The 18798-nt window shown below is 45.3% G+C and overlaps 1 protein-coding gene across 2 annotated transcripts in view; it reads right to left on the bottom strand.

The window, feature by feature from the left end:
* Dpys (dihydropyrimidinase) overlaps nt 1-13793 on the bottom strand; it is a 66868-nt gene extending 53075 nt beyond the window's left edge. For both annotated transcript variants that reach the window (XM_041637633.1, XM_041637634.1), the window contains exons 1-2: nt 13457-13793; nt 1753-1911 (exon numbers count right to left, since the gene is read on the bottom strand). In XM_041637633.1, the coding sequence (XP_041493567.1) occupies nt 1753-1911; nt 13457-13720 (423 nt within the window). In that variant the 5' untranslated portion in view covers nt 13721-13793. The remainder of the gene's footprint in view (nt 1-1752; nt 1912-13456) is intronic.
* Between the last annotated feature and the right edge of the window lie 5005 nt (nt 13794-18798).

Here is an 18798-nt window from a genome sequence, read left to right as displayed (position 1 = left end):
CAAAATAAGAGAGGGAGGGAAGGAGAGGGGAAAGAAGAAAAGAAAGAAAAGGGAGGGAGGGAAGAAAGGAAGGAGAGGAAGGAAGGGTTTGCCTTTGAAGGTATAAAGTAGGTCCAGCTCAGGGCTTAGAATCCTGTTTGTGGAGAGAAATCAGCTTGAGCTGTGGACTATGGCCCTGATGTTTGCTGGGTTACTTGTTACAGACTTGTTACTTTTTTTTATTGCTGGGTTACTTGTTACAGACTTGTTACTTTTTTTTATTGCTGGGTTACTTGGTACAAACTTGTTACTTTTTTTATTGCTGGGTTACTTGTTACAAACTTGTTACATTTTTTATTGCTGGGTTACTTGTTACAGACTTGTTACTTTTTTTATTGCTGGGTTACTTGCTACAGACTTGTTACTTGTTTTCTAGTCACTCGGTATCTGAAACAAGCTTTGAAAAGGTTGATGAATGAACTACTCAAACAGCGTCACCATGATTCACACTCCACCTCCTTAAAATTTCTGAATGAAATCCAATATGAAGAAACAAATTAGGGTTTAAATCTCAAGGAAAATTTCTTTCAGGGCACACACACAAATTTTCAGTAGAAAACCAACGTATTTTAATGGCTCTCAAAGTCATCTTCTTCATCTGACTCTTATCATTTTCATGGCCTAACTAATTATTGGGCACGGGAGAGTGTTTTGAGGTCTGTTGTAAATGGTTCTCAGGTGACAGAAAAGACCCAACTCAACATCACTGCAGCCATGACAGGCTGCCAACTAACAATACTGAGACTAGACATCACCATCTCAATAACCAGGAAAAGTCACAGATTGTACCCTGTGGGGAACCAATCAGAATTGAGACAAACAAGTACTAGCTGCTTCAGAACACTGAGACTAGCTTCCCTAACTTGTATATAGGTTGCCAATTTCCTTACAGCAACGCCAGTACCAATCCCTGTTTGATAAGATTTCTGTTACCTCACTCCTGCCCAATCAGGAGTACAACCCCCATCTGAATCCAGAATTCTCTTACCCGCCATCCTTTGCTCCTTCAAAACCCTGCCACAGCTGAGCTCAATGCTCTCCCTGATCCAGCCACTGTGACAGAACGGATGGGTGAGAGCCCAGGCTTAAGCTTGTGATAAAGGCTCTTTGCTTTGGCATATGAACTGGGACTCCTGGTGGTCTCTGGGGGACTCATGACAGTGACAACAACCAAGTAGTGTTGGGAGAGCTAAGTCACCCCTGGATTCAGCTGGGAGGGGCCTTGGAAAGGATCCCATCCTGACTTCTCCTGTCAGGGGTAGGAATGGAGGCCTCTAATTTGAAGGAATTCTAAACTTAGAACTTCTTTGATGTTTTCTCCTACGTTAAAATTTTCTAATACATTTTTTAAGATTCTAGGCATGTTGACGTTGACACTAAGAGGAATAGGTACCGTGGAGAGTAGAGGAAACCTGCGCAATTCCTGTATTAAACACAGGATGATTCTGTGAGCAAGCAGGATGGAGTCTCACTGTGTGCTTTCCGTGATGATGTTTTTACAGTCTAATGTTGAGACTGCAATCTTTCACAGTACTCAGAATCCAACAGATTCAGAAGAAAAGTGCAACGAGAACCCACCCCACCAGTCCCCCAGTCACCCCCGAGGCAGGGACATAACCGGGGTTTGCCATTGGACATTGCCAGTTCCTTGCTCCCATGCAGAGCCAAGGACAAGGGGACCAAACAGAACACATTGGAAGCCAGCTGCCTCACCTTGTCATTCCACCACGTCACCGCCACATGTAGGCTATAGTCACAGCAGACATTGGGGTCTGCCCAGCTGCGCCAGGTCTCAAAGGCTTCGAGGAGGGAGCTGCCTTTCTGAGGGATGGCGAAGTCGATGATCATGGTGGTACCCCCAGCTAAGGCAGCCTGCAATCACAAGAGGGTTCTGGTCAGTTAGTCATCCATAGCTCGGAGAAAACAGCACATCTGCAAGCCTCTGGGCTAATCTGATACCAAGGAAATGCCAAAGATGCTGCCTTTTAAACTACCTGAAGGGTTTGAATAGATTTCCCAGAAACTAAAAGACAAAGTCTTAAAATACCTGGAACTGTTTCTGGAAAAGAAAACAGGACTGTGAAGGAAAACTGAAATGGGTGGGCTTGCCGACTCATGCCCGCAATCCTAATTCCTCAGTGGCTGAAGCAAAAGGGTGGCGGTGAGTGGGTGTTTAGCCCGGGCTACAGAGCGAGATCCTTTCTCAGAAAACAACCAAGCAGAAACCCTCAGGTGGGGAAAAGTAGAAAATGTATAAGCAATTAACAAAAACAAAAACTACACCTGGTATTGTAAAATCCCATTTCCTTGGGATCTGTCATAGGGAATCATATCCCCAGCAGCCCTATGAGCCACTACATCGCTGGCAGTCCTGTGATTCACTCAAAGAACCCTGGAAAACTTTCAAGGCTAAAGCCCCTGCACCCTCAAACTGCTGGGGACCCTTTCGTCTTTCTTTGATTGACACCTGTGGTAGCTGCCTGCTCCGGCTTTAGCTCGGAACCCTTTTGTTTTCAACGGTCACAATTTTAGTAGGTTCCTAGTTGGTCTTTCTCTAGTTCTGTGCTAAATACCCACCCACAGACCCTCCATGGAGGGACGCTTCCAACCACAGATGAGACACTTGGCTCAAAAGGTTAAAAAAGGTGGGGTGGGGCAACAAAGCTGCTGTTAGACAAGGGGAACACCCTCTGGTTTCGGTAACACAGTAGAGCGACCAAGGGGGATACATCCTGGTTTCCACTGCCCAGTAGAGCGGACATCACAAACAACTGTGCTGTGTGCCTTGTGATAGCTAGAGGAGAAGGTTTGGAACGTTCTCACCACAGAGAGATGCTAACTATTTGAGGCAATGGATATGGTAACTACCCCGTTTTGATCACTACACAATGTTTACAGCAGGCAACACACCACACTCCTTAAGCACCTGTTATTCTCTGCCAGCCGAAAATTTCAGAAAGCTAATGTTCTTGCTGCCTCTGGAATGAAGTTTAATCTTCATAAACTTGGTCCCTGAGTCCCTGCATCCTGCTCCAAACCTCGATAGACCTGGCAGCCTCTTAGGCTATATTACAAGTAATTTAAAAACTATTACAAAAACAAATGCCTTTGACTCATTATTTAAATAGATTTAATTTAAACGAAAATCACAAGGTGGTTAATGTGTTTTTAATTGCTGTACTCAAACAATGTAGGTGTGGAAAACAAACATAATCATAGAAGGATGGTGGCCCCATAGTTTAGAGCAGGGACTCTGGGGGTTCCGTGGCTCTATAGTACAGCACTCAGATTCTGAGCCTAGCTGGGTCTCTGGAGCAGTTTCTTCTGTATCCTTATTGTTTATGGGAGAAGTGAGGGCAATGCCTGCATCCATGCCCTCAGCTAGGGAGGGGGATCCGGCTAGGGCACGGCGTATAAAGTGCTTAGCACAGTTGCCTTCTGGGAACCGCTCTCTAGCCTGCCAGGAGCCGTTGGTTTATAGTTAGGAATTGCTCCGTGTGTCTAACACACGCTGCAGCTCACTTCCTGAGATCCAAGAGGGACAGTGACTCCCCAACCTCACTCCTGCCCCTTTATTCCCACACCGCAGCCCAGGTGCAGCCAGGGCTCTCACAGCCGGGACTGTCAGCTCGGTTCTCCCTCATGCTCACTTTATGGAATATTTTTGTTCTCCTTCAGTCGCTTGGCGAGGTTCCACTTCATTCTACTTTTAACCGCCTTACTTTTTTATATAAGATTCTACCCTTTGTTACCACCTTTAAATAACAGTGTCCTTATTCATGCAGAAAACACATATTTGCATTTACTAAGAAACAAAGGCAAGACTTGGGAAAAAATTCAGGTTTTGTATTTTTATTTGAACAGAGATTAATCTTGTCACCTTCTTCCTTTTTCAAGTGACTCTCCAATACAATAAAGTGTCCCTCAAGGACAGGGGGAATTTTTTCTAGTAGGAAATAGTTAAAGTGTTAGAAAAAAATGTTTCTAAGTCTACAGATATAGAGAAACCCACCACACATGAGATGCACAGAAATCAGACACAGTGGTCCTCAGGACGCGGGGAGCTGGTGCCATCACTCCTAGTGGATTAAAAATGGTGCATGCTCAATTCCTTTATCTGCAATTGCATGGTAATGGCACAAGCTATGGGCACACCCTGCTCTGTATGCACCAAGACTCTTCACATTATCTCATACAATGCAAATGCTTTGTAAATAACCATTTTTCTGTATTTTCTCAGGGCATTTTTGCCATGAACCTGTTAAAAATTATCATCAAGGTGTCCAACCTAGGCTACAGATGGTGAGAATATATAATGCTGCAGACACCTTGGGGGTTCTCAGGAAGTTAACATAGTGAGCGTGACACAGTGAGCCTACTCTTTAGTATACACACATGGTCCGTGGAAACATGGCTACCCCAAGCCCAGGACACAAAGATTCAAGCCAGTATTTGTTACCGTAGCCAACAGTAGAAATTTTCCAAGTGCCCAGTGGTTGATGATTAGATAAACAATGGCCCAGGATTTGGCCTTAGAAAGGGATGACATAGGGACCCTTGCCACAACATAGATGGACTCTAAAAATCTTGACACCAGATGAAAGGAGCCAGTCATGGAAGAGCACACATTGCACAATCTGTGGAATATGTTCCAGAGAGAAAAGTCCACAGGGACAGAAAGGGGCGTGGAGGTTGACTAGGGCTGAAGATGCGTGAGAGGAGGATGGGCCGAAGATAGAGTTTGGCAGGCAGAGGGACAGAGGGCCGTAGGAATGCTCTAAAACAGACTGGTGATGTCTCTACCATTCTGTCAGTATTCCAGAAACTATGGAACCGCACTGTTAAATGGCTGAGTTGCGCTGCATTTGAATTATTTACTGATAAAAATGTTATAAAAACGATGCCATCACACACAGCCTTTACATGGATTGGAGGAAGCTGGAAGGGCCATGCAAGTAACCATGAGTTCTTTCCTCTTCCTTCAGGGTGTGCATAGCCCTTAGCAGTGCTTCTCAGCCTGCCTAACGACCCCTTAATACAGTTCCTCACGGTGTGTGACCTCCAACCATACAATTATTTTCATTGCTACTTCATAACTGTAATTTTGCTACTGTTATGAATCATAATGTAAATATTTTTGGAGAGGAGGGTTTCCAAAGGGGTCACACTCACAGGTTGAGAACTGCTGGTCTAGAGGGAGAAACAGATCATTGTAATACAACATCCTGGAGTAACAGATGGCAGGTCCACTTCTAACATCAGTAGACTATGGAAAATACTAATTGTGGGGGAACTTTACACAATTGCCTGTAAGAGTTACAGAAAAGGCTGCTGGGAATTCAGAGAGGAAGATTCAAATCAGGGATCTGGTCACGTTTGGATTTAAGAGTAGGACCTACATATGGGAGCTGTCAACCATCATGATGGTATCTAACACACAATGCATGCCTGCCTGTGCTCAGAAATAACTAACTTGGAGTATACACCTTTCAATCGTCTCTCCAGCTCTTCAGTATTGCTGACCTCATGACAGAGCAGAGGAGACCGAGCAGAGAACAGTAGTGAGAATACGTGGCAGAAGGAGAGTAGACATGTTTCCAGCACAGACGTGTACTGGGCTTGGAGTAGACATGTTTCCACGTGCTTCAGAACTCATGTTCCTGGGGACAGCAAATGGGGAGAAGGGAGACTCTGAGGAGGGGACCTGGGAGAAGAAATTCAGCAGGCTGTGGGGAAGGACAGAATCAAGGCCATCCAGGACCATATAAAATGGCAGTGTCCAAGGGAGAAAGACAGGACAATGGTTGCATATAGGGCAAATAGGAGCCCAAATGGGACTTGAAACCATCATTTCTGCTGTCTTTACTCCTGATTGACAGCCCCTTTACCTGTCAGTTAGCCAGCAAAATGCTTTAACCGTTCCTAATCTTGGCTCATAAATAAATTCTCCCAGCTCCTAATTTCTTTGGCTTGCTGCCCTTGAAAGCCTTCTAATTTATCTAAATCCCCATTTGGGGGACAAAAGAGCCTACCACGTCTCTAGTGTAAATACAATAGAACTTACCTAGACATAAACTATCCCACAGTGGATCATAATGTCACATAACACAAGTTCTTATTGAAGAATATATCAGGTTATAAGACAATACTGAAAAGTCCCCAAAGCATATTCTTCTATTTTACGGTGTTACCCATTTTTTGTGTCTAAGCTCATCCTGAAAAGTGTGACTCCGGTTCACTAAAATCTACCACAGGACCTAAATAAAACTAAAAACAAAACAAAACAAAACAACAACAAAAACCTCATAGTCCAGCTGGGCCTTAGGGAGAAAAGCTCTGGGATGAACTGGTAGCTTTCATATAGTCCTAAAATGTACGCCAACAGATTTTACAGTCTCAACTTAAGTCCCAATCCCGTAAGTGTGTTTGAGTTTTGAAGGTGTCCTTTCCACCCCAGAGAGGGATGTCGTGCCTTCTCTTCCCTCCCCCCATCTCTTCTTGACCTTACCTACTGATTTCTTCTTAACCTTGGTCACAGTCTAGAGTCCTCCAGGGAAGGTTGACCCCATTATTGATGCTGCTTTGTTTCTGCACTCCCTGTGCCCATTACAGTGCTTGGCTCATGAGTGTTTAAAGGGGAGGAAGGGAGGGGGCAAGCTGCTCAAAAGTTTTGAGCTGGGGGAATGATGGTTGTCTTTCCCATTCACAAGTTGAAACCTATGCATGTTGCAAGTTAGCAGGAAATTCTGTTTCCCTAAATTTTGGCTGTCCCTGGTCCTAGATCCTTCCTTGTGAATGTGAGAAGCAGACTCTGGGCACAGCGGAAGGCTGATGCTCAGTGCTGTTCAAAGTTTCCCAGATCAGTGTGCACCCAGGCTCTACGGAAGCCACAGCACTGTCTTGGATACTTCCTAGTACTTGAAGGTGAGACCTTATTGCTGAAGACGCCACACACTTTCAATACAGGACTTGGAGGAATCAAGACGAAACTGACCTGGAAGCTTCCTCCTTATAGACTTTCTCATACAGTACCAGTAGGTTCTGTGAAAGCTGCCAAGAGAGAAGAGCAATTGGTAGTCCCACTCAGGTGTAAACAAAAGGCGCTCCACAATGAGAATGACTGGGCAGGCAAAATGGTGCCATAGTAGTACTTTAATCTCAGGGTAACCAGCTGCTGGTTAACTGGACTTAAGATCTGTTCAACAGGAAGGAATTCATGTTTAGTACTGTAAACCAAGCCAACTGTCCACTCATGGCTGGAGAAATCATAGTCTGAAGAGAAGAAGCTACTGCTGCCATTTTCCTAAACCAATATAATTTTGAAAAATATCTAAAGAAATTATCATGATTAGTTGGCAGTTAGGTATCCAAAATATGCCACTGTAGCTCAAAGACATGAAGTCAGGTATTTTCTGTGCGCTCACCTCTGCCCTCAAGTAGAGTCATGCTCAAGGATCCAGTCATAAACACCCTCCCACCCCCAAGTTTTGCGTCCAGGGATGGGTGACTCATCACCGTGGCCTAGAAGCCTAAACCAACGTCATGGCAAAGCTGCCCTTTCCTCATCTGTTTCCCTATGGTCCATTTCTCTTTCCTAGAACTTATTTGTCTCCCCACACATGTGTCTCACCTCCCCAACCACCCTTAAGAGGAAGTTATTTGTATTCTTGTCTAGGCCTCTTTTTCCGCTCCTTTTCTTCAGATGGTGCACAAGCCCCGAGTTCTAAGCAATTGCTGGAAAGACATTTCTCACGAATCTCCACCTACATGCATGAATTTTCTTAAAAAAAAAAAAAATCGGTCTTCTCTGACAAAACTAACTGTTGCCATTCTAATTCTCATGTTCCCAATTACAACCCAGGACAGTGAAAGAGGGATTCCTGACAGAACCATGGAGACCTTGGTTTGCTGAGCATGAGAACACGTCAGTCAGGCAAGCAACAAAGAAAGCCTGGAAGTGAAACATACGGAGTGTCCGAGTCTGAACGGCAGAGGGAGGCCAGTTCTGGGCTTAGACAACTCCTCGCATGCAGCCTCCCCCAGCTGGACAAAGCCCCGTTTAACGTCAGCGTTCCAAGTTTATTTTTGAGACCTTATTTCTCCTCCTTTGGAGTAGTCCAAAAATTAACTTTATGGTCATTAAATAGACAATCTTTAAAAGCACAAAAGTACAAATGCTCAGAACTGCAACAACCAAACATTAACAGAACACACTCATTCAGAGCTTAGCCTGTCTAGTAATTAAAGAAACAAGGTAATTTTAAAATTAGGAAGTGTTGGGTTTTTTTTTTCCTTTAAGCTGGAGTAGCTTTCTGTTTAAAGCCAATCTGTGCCCATGGCCAGGATGCGAAGTGAGGGCAATAAAGGAGCACAAACTGTGGATATTCTGGGAATATCAAGTTCCTTTAAGATGTGTCTAACATTTACTTATCCAGGCAAGATATTCTGGGAATGACTTCCCAGGCAACTAGCAAGCATCCGAACAACAACTGCCCTATCTGGCTAGTTGTTACACAGTAGCAAACAACAATAATAGCAACAATGAAACCCTGAGACACCACCATGGAGACAAGAGAGTGTAGCCATCAATCAGAGAAACAGAAAGAAAAGCTTGGAAGGTGGGTACATTTGGTTTGCAATGCCCCAACTTTGGGGTGTTTCTGGGATTTCCAAGTTGTGAAGTCTGAAAATTGTTAGAAATACACCTTGATACCCAAGAATTACAGAGGTTTAAACAGAAAAAATTGAAACAGTATGAACAAGAATGATGGACCACAAGGTTGTATACCCCTGTGACATTTAATGACACAGAGAAGCATTTAATGAACACTGCTAACTCTGCAAAGTCCATGGAATAAACACGTTTTTGTATAACTCCCTGCAGAGAGAAGCACCAGTGGATAGGCAGAAAAATCTTAAGACTGTAGGTCACTTAAATTCTATTTTTCTTTATTCTATTGCATATTTTTATTTTTAAATGCAGTTTTTTATACTGACAGACACTGAGCATCTATAAAATCTCCAGCAACTTGCTAAGGGATAGATGACAAGTATATATTGGTTTAAAAGAGAGTTTTAACAGCTTTTATTAACTGAATTATTTACCCAGAGAATGCTGACAAACCCAAGGCAGGAAGTGATGTGCTGGAGGTCACTGGGTCACCCACCCAGCTCTTTAGCAAAGTCTAATTCTGGCAAGCAATAGAAAAGGGGATTTCAAGGATTCTTCTACAAGGTGAGAAAGCTCTATAAATACAGCTGTAAAAATGCTTAATCATACCCCTTGGACGTGATCATCCTCGTGGCATTTCACCAAGACTCTCCAAAGCAAAGCAGAACTGTCGGTCCTTTACAAAAAAGAGAAAGGAAGAAAAGAAAAAGAAAGTGACAGAAGAAAACAGACAAGAAGAAAAAGAAAAAAGCACGCTGGGATGTTTCCCCAGTTTTTAGGAGGATGGGTCCACTGCCAGCTGCAACTCAGTCTCTGCTTTTGAATGCATGTCCATCCACCCACCCTGGGCCTTTGTCTCATCATAAATACATAGATTTGAACACTTGCAGAATGTAGTTAAGAGCCAAAATGTAATCCCTTCAGGTTTATTGAATTCACAATATCTACCGAATTTGAAAATCACATTGTTCTCTGTAGCTACTGGATTCTCGGAAGATCACTCTACATCTGGGGTTGAGCCACAACAAGATGAAGAGGACTCCCCCACAGCAGAACGCCGGTTCCATTCGTTACCCCAGGCAGAAAGCTTTTACCTGTAATTACATAAATCCATTACAGGGTTTTAACCAATGCCTGACATGAATTAGAGTTACAAAACACATAACCTTTAGTTGGCCCTATATTTCACTCTTTAAATTGGGTCACAATCACGTGACCAATAGCAAAAGGACTCCACAAACAGTCCCCTTCCACTTGTCAGATGTTGTAATTGATCATCGTTGGGGCTGCACAAAGCACACAGCTCTGCTCTAACCTTTTGGGTTCATCTCCTGAAAGCATACTAGATCATATTCGCTTTGTGGCTTTCTGTGCACAAGACCCTTCTTTCTATGCCCTTGAAGGTGGTGTGGCTATAAATGCGTATTTGGATGCCCTAGGAATCTAATACCTGTGGTTTGCGTATTCATTCTGATAGCTTTAACTGCCTCCAGCTCTGGTGAGGTGAAGAGCTGGGCCACCATAAGGACGACTGCAGCTCACCTTCACACATACGCTGTATGGCTCGCTCCTCCATCATCGGCCACTCTGATAGATCAGAACATTGGCTGTTTCCCCAAAAGCACAGAGCCTTAGAGGACAGAGCGGTAGGGATGGAGTTAAGCTGTGCTGGCTTTTGAAAAGCCTTTAACTTGGACATTTCTGAGGAGTGCCACCTTGTCGGCTAACTTGTTTCAATTCTTTCTTCAGTTGATAAAAAATGTAGGCAATGGCACCTATGACTATAAAGGATAATGGATAATTTAGCCCAATTGGTACACAGTGTGATCTGCGTGGGATAAATGTCAGTTAACAGCATTAAAATGGTGTTTCTCCAGGCACTGAAATCTGTAATACTTTCATTGCCTACAAAAGGTCTCTTGGTCCCTAATTTCACACACCAAGGGCTCATCAACACCACCTTGAGAGCTGTTGTGAAGTCTAGGAGGGAAGACAAAAGGACCTCATGGCGTCTCTTTCCAGAGCTCAGGCCTGTGCCCAATGCTTGTGTGGGTCTGGCCCTTCCTCATTCAGTTCCCTTAGGAAGCCCTGTCTCTTCCTGGGCCTTTCTCAACTCTCATCCTGGGATTCAGCAACCATTTTTAAGGTTAACATTCAGACCCTTTGGGAGTACTCTCTGGTATTTAGCAGATATTGTGTGTTTACAAAACCTTCGACCTTGCTCTCTCTGCTCACATCAATTCCTGCTTGACATACTCGGCTCATTAAGAAAAAGGTTTTGTTTAACACGTGACAGTCTTTAAATGGAGCAATACCTAAAGAGTCAGCTGGTGGGTAAGTCCCTTCCCACACTGGCAGCAGGCTATCACAGCTGCAAGGAGACACCTTCTCAGGGAGGAAGTATAAGTCTCTCTGTGCTGTGAGATTCTAGAATGTCCACAGACTGAGTAGAAGACAAAGAACCAGCTGCCTGGACCTTAGGACACACACAGCTGATCCCTAAGAAAGGGAAGACATGTCCCTTGTCCTCAGCGTTCCAGACTCCTCTGTGTAGCTGCTTCGTCTGGATCCCTGATCAGAAATAAAGGAAGGAAAAGTCACTGCTCAGCCTTGAAGGGGGATGCTGAAGTGAGTCTGGCAAGTGGTAGACAGGACAGCTGCTCCCCGCTCTGCAAACAGGGGTTCTTAAAGTCAGATCTGAGATTGGTGACCTGCTGCCGATGAGGAGTCTGAGATAACAGAAAAGGTTAACAGTGTAACAACAGTAGCTAGTCACAGGGCTTCACGTGCAGGTTTACATGCTCCCAGTCTCTCACACACACACACACACACACACACACACGCGCGCGCGCCAAAATGGTGTCAAGTATCCACGGTGTACAAAATTAAGAAGCATAAGGGAATAGACCAAAACATGGGTGGGTGTTGAGAAGGTGTTTTGAGATGCTTTTCTTCTTTCTATTTATCTGTTATTTTTCTACTTACCTATAACCATGAATTGTTATATATTCATCCCAAATCTAAAAAAATGAGTTCATGACATTTTATAAAAAGAGAAATAGAGGGACTGGAGAGATGGCTCAGCGGTTAAGAGCATTGCCTGCTCTTCCAAAGGTCCTGAGTTCAATTCCCAGCAACCACATGGTGGCTCACAACCATCTGTAATGAGACCTGCAGGAAGAATACTGTATACATAATAAAAACAAATAAATAAATATTTAAAAAAAGAGAAATAGAGATAGTCATAATACAGAACTCTTATTTTGAAAGGAGATAACAGCTCACCCTGCAAAAAAAGATATTTCTTATCACATTGATATCATTGGTAATAAGTAACTAAGAAGATGAGTTACATTAGGCAGACGGCCCCTGACCCTTCTTTCTGGGTCAAATATGCCTGCTTTTCTCCTTTCTGTGACCTGTTCTGGGCAGTCACAGAGGACTGGGGATGTTGGTGGGGGCGGGGTGTGGAGGGTAAAGTGTTCACAGACCAGGCTAGTAACTGAAATAAACAACTGTGGGCTTCTCTGAGAGCCTGTCATTCTGTACCAGGTCTCTGTGGCTGGACACACTAAGACACAGGAATTCAATGAAGAACCTTGGTCTTGAGGGAATTGGTGTGATCTTCACTTGGGAATAAGCCAGTTCTCTCAAGGCATCTTAGAGGCAAGACTTGAAAATGGTGCAGGCTTGACCTTTTCAGCCTAGGTGCTGAGGAATGCCATTTTCATCTCCTATAAAGCTACCTTGCTAACCCCATGCTGGCTTCAGAAGCTCAGAGGAAACCTTTAGGAACCATTTCATTGGTTTGAGCATCTGGATCTTCCCCTAGAGACCCCAAGCCTCCTTCCTCTCCTGGGATCCAAATTTGACCGCTTCCTGATCATCACTAAGGGCAGGTACTCAAGCAGCAAGAATTCACATTAGTTGTTGTCTGGAGCAAGGGGTGGGAGAAGGGGGTGGAGAGGTCACCCTGGCGTGAAGGCTGGGGATGCTCTACTAGAATGCTTGTCTTCAAATCCTGCTCAGGGTAGGACTGGGTCCAGTGTAGAGGATATAGGCTTCCAACTCACCCAGGCCCCTCAGTCACAAACGTAACATCTAGTTCAGTGGTTGTCAACCTGGGGGGTCACGATCCCTTTGGGGGTCCAACGACCCTTTCATAGAGGTCACATATCAGATACCATGCATATCAGATATTGACATTATGATTCATAACAGTAGCAAAATTACAGTTATGAAGTAGCAACAAAAATGATTTTATGGTTGGGGTCAGCACCACATGAGGAACTGTATTAGAGGGTCGCAGCATTTGGAAGGTTGAGAACCACTATGCTAGGTGAATGGAGTTTTCACTTGTTCGCGGCTGGAGTGGAGAACTGGGAGAAGAAGTTGGTAGAGGCTATTTGAAAAGCAAGCATATAGAAGGAGAAAAGCTTTGGAAACCTCCGTGGATTATCACGAGGAAGAGGAATTTCAGACACCAGAAGATGGCGCCTAGAGAAAAGAGAGAAGAGGAAGAAATAGTATCTGGAGTGCCAGGTCACCCAATAGGAGTAGAAGAGCCATATGCTGGGCTTGGCACCAGAGACTACAGCATGCAGCATCTTCTCCCCAGATGGGCGTCCTTTCGGCGACCCTGGCTAGCTCAGGTGTCTCGCCTCCACTCCAGTCCCTAGCGCTGCGCAGGAGCGAGAGAGGTGGGGTCGCCACAGACCCCAGATTATAGGCCTGCGAGTTGGGTACCTTGGTGCCCCGGTAGAAGTCGTCGACTGACTGGGTGCCCATGAACGGGAGCTGCATGTGCGTGTGTGTGTCGATGCCTCCGGGCAGGACCAATTTGCCCGCTGCGTCCAGGATGCGCAGCCCCCTGGGCGCGTCCCCGGGAGGCAGCAGGTCCCGTCCCAGCGCCCGCACCACGCCGTCCTCCACTAGCACGTCGGCCACCTGTGAGCAGTCATCATTGACCACGCGACCCCCGCGGATGAGAAGTCGTCCCTGCGGTGCCATGGCCAGAGGTGCTGGCGATCTAGCCTCCCGGAGGAGACCTTTGAGGTCTCCGCAGACTGTGCCCAAACTCCCTCTGGGCTGAAGGCCCGCAGATCTCCAGCAGCGGCTGAGGTGCACGGGTTTAAGTGCTAGACACGGGTGTTGCTCCACCCCAGGGGTGGGCTGGCCTGCCACAGGCCTGGACAAGGTCATGAGCTTAACCCCAGGCGTGCTGTTGCCCACTGAGTTTATGAGTCAATAGAGGGCAGAGGTCTTGGAATTTGAAGAGTGTAGGGGCTTGCTTTCTAGGAAAGGTACTTTAGTGAAAGATAGAAATCGCCTTGGTTCCTCGGTGTGAGCATGTCCGCATCTAAAGGCCGAAGGAGCACGCGTAGTTTACCAGCAGTCATAACTCTTAGAACAGACACACCTGACCTGGCTCCCCCTTTTTGCTGGTGTGTTTGGGATTCTGGTCTTCAGATGGATGGATAAGCAAAGGAGAGGCTGGGGCTGAGCAGAGGAGGACTCCAAGCAGGGAGGGAGCAAGGGGCTGCCAGAGGGAAGGCCTGAGAGAGCTGACCCAGGCCGGAAGGGGGTAATCTATCTGAGAGATAGATCCCAGGTGCGTCTGTGTCAAATTTCCCGAAGCATCAGCGTCTCCACGACTCAAAATGATTTAAAACCATTTGGCTGTCAAGCAAGAGGGCAAAAACCCAGCACAACCTCAGAAAGCTTATGTAATTATTGTCAAGAGACCTTTGTGTGCCGGTGAAAGAGGTGATTATAAACACAAAGAAACTCCTCCCAGCTGTGCAAGTCAATACCCCCCCCCCCCCCCCCCCCCCCCCCCCCCCCGGGAGAGTGAGACTGGAGGTCCCTGCCACTGTGACAGTCGTTCTTGCAGAAACTGTCCAGATGAAGGATTTCAAAGTCTCTTTATCCTGGACACTTTATATCACAACACAACACAAAACGAACTTCCCACATTTAATTGCCGCAACTTTTTATCAGAGATGGGGCTTGTGGAGTAGCTCAGAGCCTGGAGGAAATGGCTCCTTGAGATTCTCAGAGGACAGCAGAGGAGAAAAGAGTGAGTTTAGGGACAGGCACTGGCTGCTGGTCTGGAGGTACCATTTCCCACTCAGCAGGGGGTGGAGGCATAGCCTGAGCAAACCGGTTCAGACCCAGAGGGAGCTGGCCTCCATATGCTGCTGCGGTATTGACTTGCACAGCTGGGAGGAGTTTCTTTGTGTTTATAATCACCTCTTTCACCGGCACACAAAGGTCTCTTGGCAATAATTACATAAGCTTTCTGAGGTTGTGCTGGGTTTTTGCCCTCTTGCTTGACAGCCAAATGGTTTTAAATCATTTTGTTTCTGTGGACACTACGGGTCCCTGGCTCTGTGGTGGGAGAAAACCTTCTGGCCTGATAATGAGCTTCTACCTGGGTGGGTGATGGAAGTGAGATTGCGGATCCAGACAGAACTCAGGGCTGGAAGGGAAGGAATGAGGAATTGGAATTGGGAGTGGAACTGTGGCTTTGATGTGAATTGCTGTGGAACTTGGGCTGGACACGCCAGGGCCTCATGCTCCCTACAAGAAGACCATAGTTTGGCCGACAAAAGTTGACTCGCCTACCCTTCTTTACCCTTTCACATGCTGAGAGTCTTAAATGTTAGGGTGCTGAGTATTTCTAGAGGTCAACTCTCCCTCAGGCTGCAGCAGTGTAGCTGATGGCTGGGTAGGGTTTGCTTTCTATACTAAGGACCATTTCATCTCTGGCTTTTCCTCCCAGATCAAGAGGCTCAGCTTGGGAGGGAGCTGGGCATAAAAGCCCAAGTGATGCCAGGCACCCGTCAGACAAGTGTCACAGCTTGAATATCTGGGTCTTGGGTTTTGACTGTGAAGGGTCTTTCATGGGCTCCCATGCTGGAGAATTTGGTCTCCAGCTCATGGCGGAGTTAGTGGCAGGAGCATCTTTAGCGGATGCAGCCTCAGTTTAGAGAGAGTGGTACTAGGGCTGTGCCTAGCGGTCTGGTAGTGGCCCCACTTCCTGCTTCTCTCTGTGTCATGCCTACAGCTGCAATGTGACACGTGGTGCTTGTGTTCCCACGGCCATGCTTTCTCCATGATGCAGTCTGTCCCCCGACTGAGGCAGAATAAACCTTTCCCGAGGATGCTACTTGTCAGGCATTTGATGCAACGAGAAAAAGTCACTTTCTAGTTCACGTTGACATAATCCATAAAATAATACTAAGAGGTGCGGTGGCTTTACTTCTGACCATAATCTAATACTTTTGTCCTTCTATCCCTTTCACTGTGTGAGGACACATCTGTCCCCTATGGGGCTGGAGCAACAAGATGTCACCTTAGGAGCTACCCTCATCAGAACAGCCAGGACCTAGACTGTGCATTTCCCAGCCTCTCACATTGCGAGAAATTTAATTTGTTATTTATGAATGACCCAGTCTCATGTATTTTGTTCCAGCAGGTGGACTAGGAAACCAGGCTGCTCTGAAAGTCCTTGCACTGAAGCTGGGCCATTTTCATCACTGCTCAAGGATAAAGGACAAGATAGACACAGATAGGTCACACAAGATAGGTCACAGGGTCCTGCAGAGCTGTGCCCGGGCCAATATAAGCCCAGGAGGCACACATCTTCAAAGCACCCCTCCCCTTGAGGGGGAGTGCCAGCAGCTGGGAAGGTCCAGTGAGCACACTTTGTCAGGAGTGGGTTGGATTTGGCACCTGCATACTTTTAAGTGCTCCTCTTGGCCACGAGTTGAGACAAACACTGCGTTATCCTTTAACGCATGACCCTTTTGAGGTCAAATGCGTTGTTTTAGGTCACAAAGCAGTGGCTATCGGAGGCAGGGCTTTCATCCGAGAGCCTTCTACTCACCCATCCTGTGCCCCCACACTCGGCAGGATCTATGTTTTGAAAGTCACCATCTGTAACTTGGGCTAGGAATGGGCTCAGTTAGTAGGTGGCGTGGCTACTGTGCACTACTTAGAAACTGTGGTTGCACATGCCTGTAACCCTGGTATGCATGCCTGAAGGTTAACCCCAGCTACACGGCATGTTTGAAGGTCATCCGTGCTTCACGATAGGTACTATTAAAAGAAAGAGGCAAAACCAACCCCTTAAGTGTCAAGGTCTTAAAGCCAAAGGCAGAATGCACTTAGGTTTTCTGAAACTTAGATGGGCCCTGAGAGTCTCTGGGTGGAGTCAGGGGAGCAGGCTCCACTTCGCACTGCTTTCAAGGCTAGACTGTATTTATAAAGACAATAACATTGGTAATGCTGGTGACCTGGGTGTGAATCAGAGAAGTGTCATGAGCCCTGGACAGACAAGACTTGACCCTGTGCCTGAAGACAAAGTGAAGGTAGTGGGGCTGTATCTCTCTCTTCATTAAACACACAAGTCACATTAAATATATATTTGCTTGAGTAAAATTATTCCCGTGGACTATTGCAAGCAAGCATAGCGACTATGTTGTTGTGGGGGAAATAATAGCTAATAGCCTAAGCATTAAGTTACCAGCTATTCAAGGCCATTGATCTGTGAAGCCCTGGTAGGCAGAAGCCGTGTCCTATATCTTTCGGGATACAAAGGTCTATTGCAGTGTTGTGTAAGATGAACTTTATACCTTGGTGCAGTAGGACTCTACGGAGAGGTGTTTAGTCTGCATTAATGGTGTGATCAAAGATGTCTTTTAAACTCCTTGGAGTTCACAACTCAGCGTTAGCATATTTTACATTTCAATTCTCACTTTTGACTTCAAAGATAAGTTTGAAAAGTTATTGAACCAAATAACTTGCAAAGTAACTGCAATGCTTATGTGCACCACTAGATGACTCTGTCCTCTTGTATGCTTCTTGGAAAGTTAGGAAATGAGATACCACTGACCCAGACCACAGCCACAGCCTCTTGAAACCACCTGTGTGTTTGGTTGCTCTTGCTATCAAAAAAGTTACTCATCGGAACTGAGTATCTACATTATTGATACATAATTGTTGTTTTTTTTCCCTCAAGTATGACAAACACATCTTTAGTCATCTTTGCAGACATCTGTAAGTTTGGTTTCATATAATAAAATTGTGACATTCTGGATTTATGCAATGCGTTCTTTTTCTTTGAGCAAATTTTCCATATTATGATAAAGAAAAATGTATTGAGAGTGATTATTGACCTAGAAGAGATTATTGACCTAGAAGGGCCTATCAATGGGGCCCTTCACACAATGAGCCCGTCTTGCATTTCCAACATTATGTCGTATGTATGGTTTTCACAATCTTATTTAGGACTTAGCTTTCATTTCGGCTACAGTGCTTATATCAAATATAGTTGACTAATATTTGGACATTTGTAGAAAAGACAGCCTGTTGACACCATGCCTTGAAGGAAAGAAGCACAGAGATAGACTCCTGTAATCTATTCTCTCTTTGAAATTCTCGTATCCTCTCTCCACTGTTTCCCATTCTTTAACATCTATTGGTTCCTATCAGCCTTTACATTTTTCTTTGGGAACATATCATGGTATATAAAACTTGGAAAAATCTATATGAATGGCTTTTTTTTAAAGAAAATGCGTTTTAATTATTATAATCTAAAACCTTGAATATTCTTTGTGAGAGAAAAAGGCATATTGATCACAAAGAAAGTGCAAGGGCACACCCTCTCAAGGCACCGATTCTTCCTTGATGGTAATTTTTAAAATGCAGGCAGCCTTTGTGGGGGACAGAGGAGTCTTAGATTCATAGCTACACACTTAGGAGCTCCAGAGAAATCCAAAGGCAATGGACTGTAACTCTCCTTCCAACTGGGAGCTACGAGTCTTATTCAAATCGCCACATTTAGCGACATCCCTATCCAATGCCAGTTTTTCTTTTTCTTTTTTTTTTAATTTAAGTAATAACCAATCCCCTAGTCTCTGTGGGAGGACTAGACCAGGCACAGGTAAACTGACCCTCCTGGCTAGACTCCCTAATATCCTCCAGCACTGTTTTGCTAGCTCACTCTGGCCTTTCTTCAGGAGGGATGGGCTGCCTGTCTTTTACTGACTGTGAAACTCCGTCTGTGTAGTTTTTGACACCAC

Source organism: Microtus oregoni, unplaced genomic scaffold, assembly GCF_018167655.1.
Source record: "Microtus oregoni isolate MIOR12 unplaced genomic scaffold, Mior012 000053F_ref0000044, whole genome shotgun sequence".
NCBI classification, from domain to species: Eukaryota; Metazoa; Chordata; class Mammalia; order Rodentia; family Cricetidae; genus Microtus; species Microtus oregoni.
The sequence above is the reverse complement of the archived record's forward strand: the minus strand, read 5'-3'. Positions and strand labels throughout refer to the sequence as shown.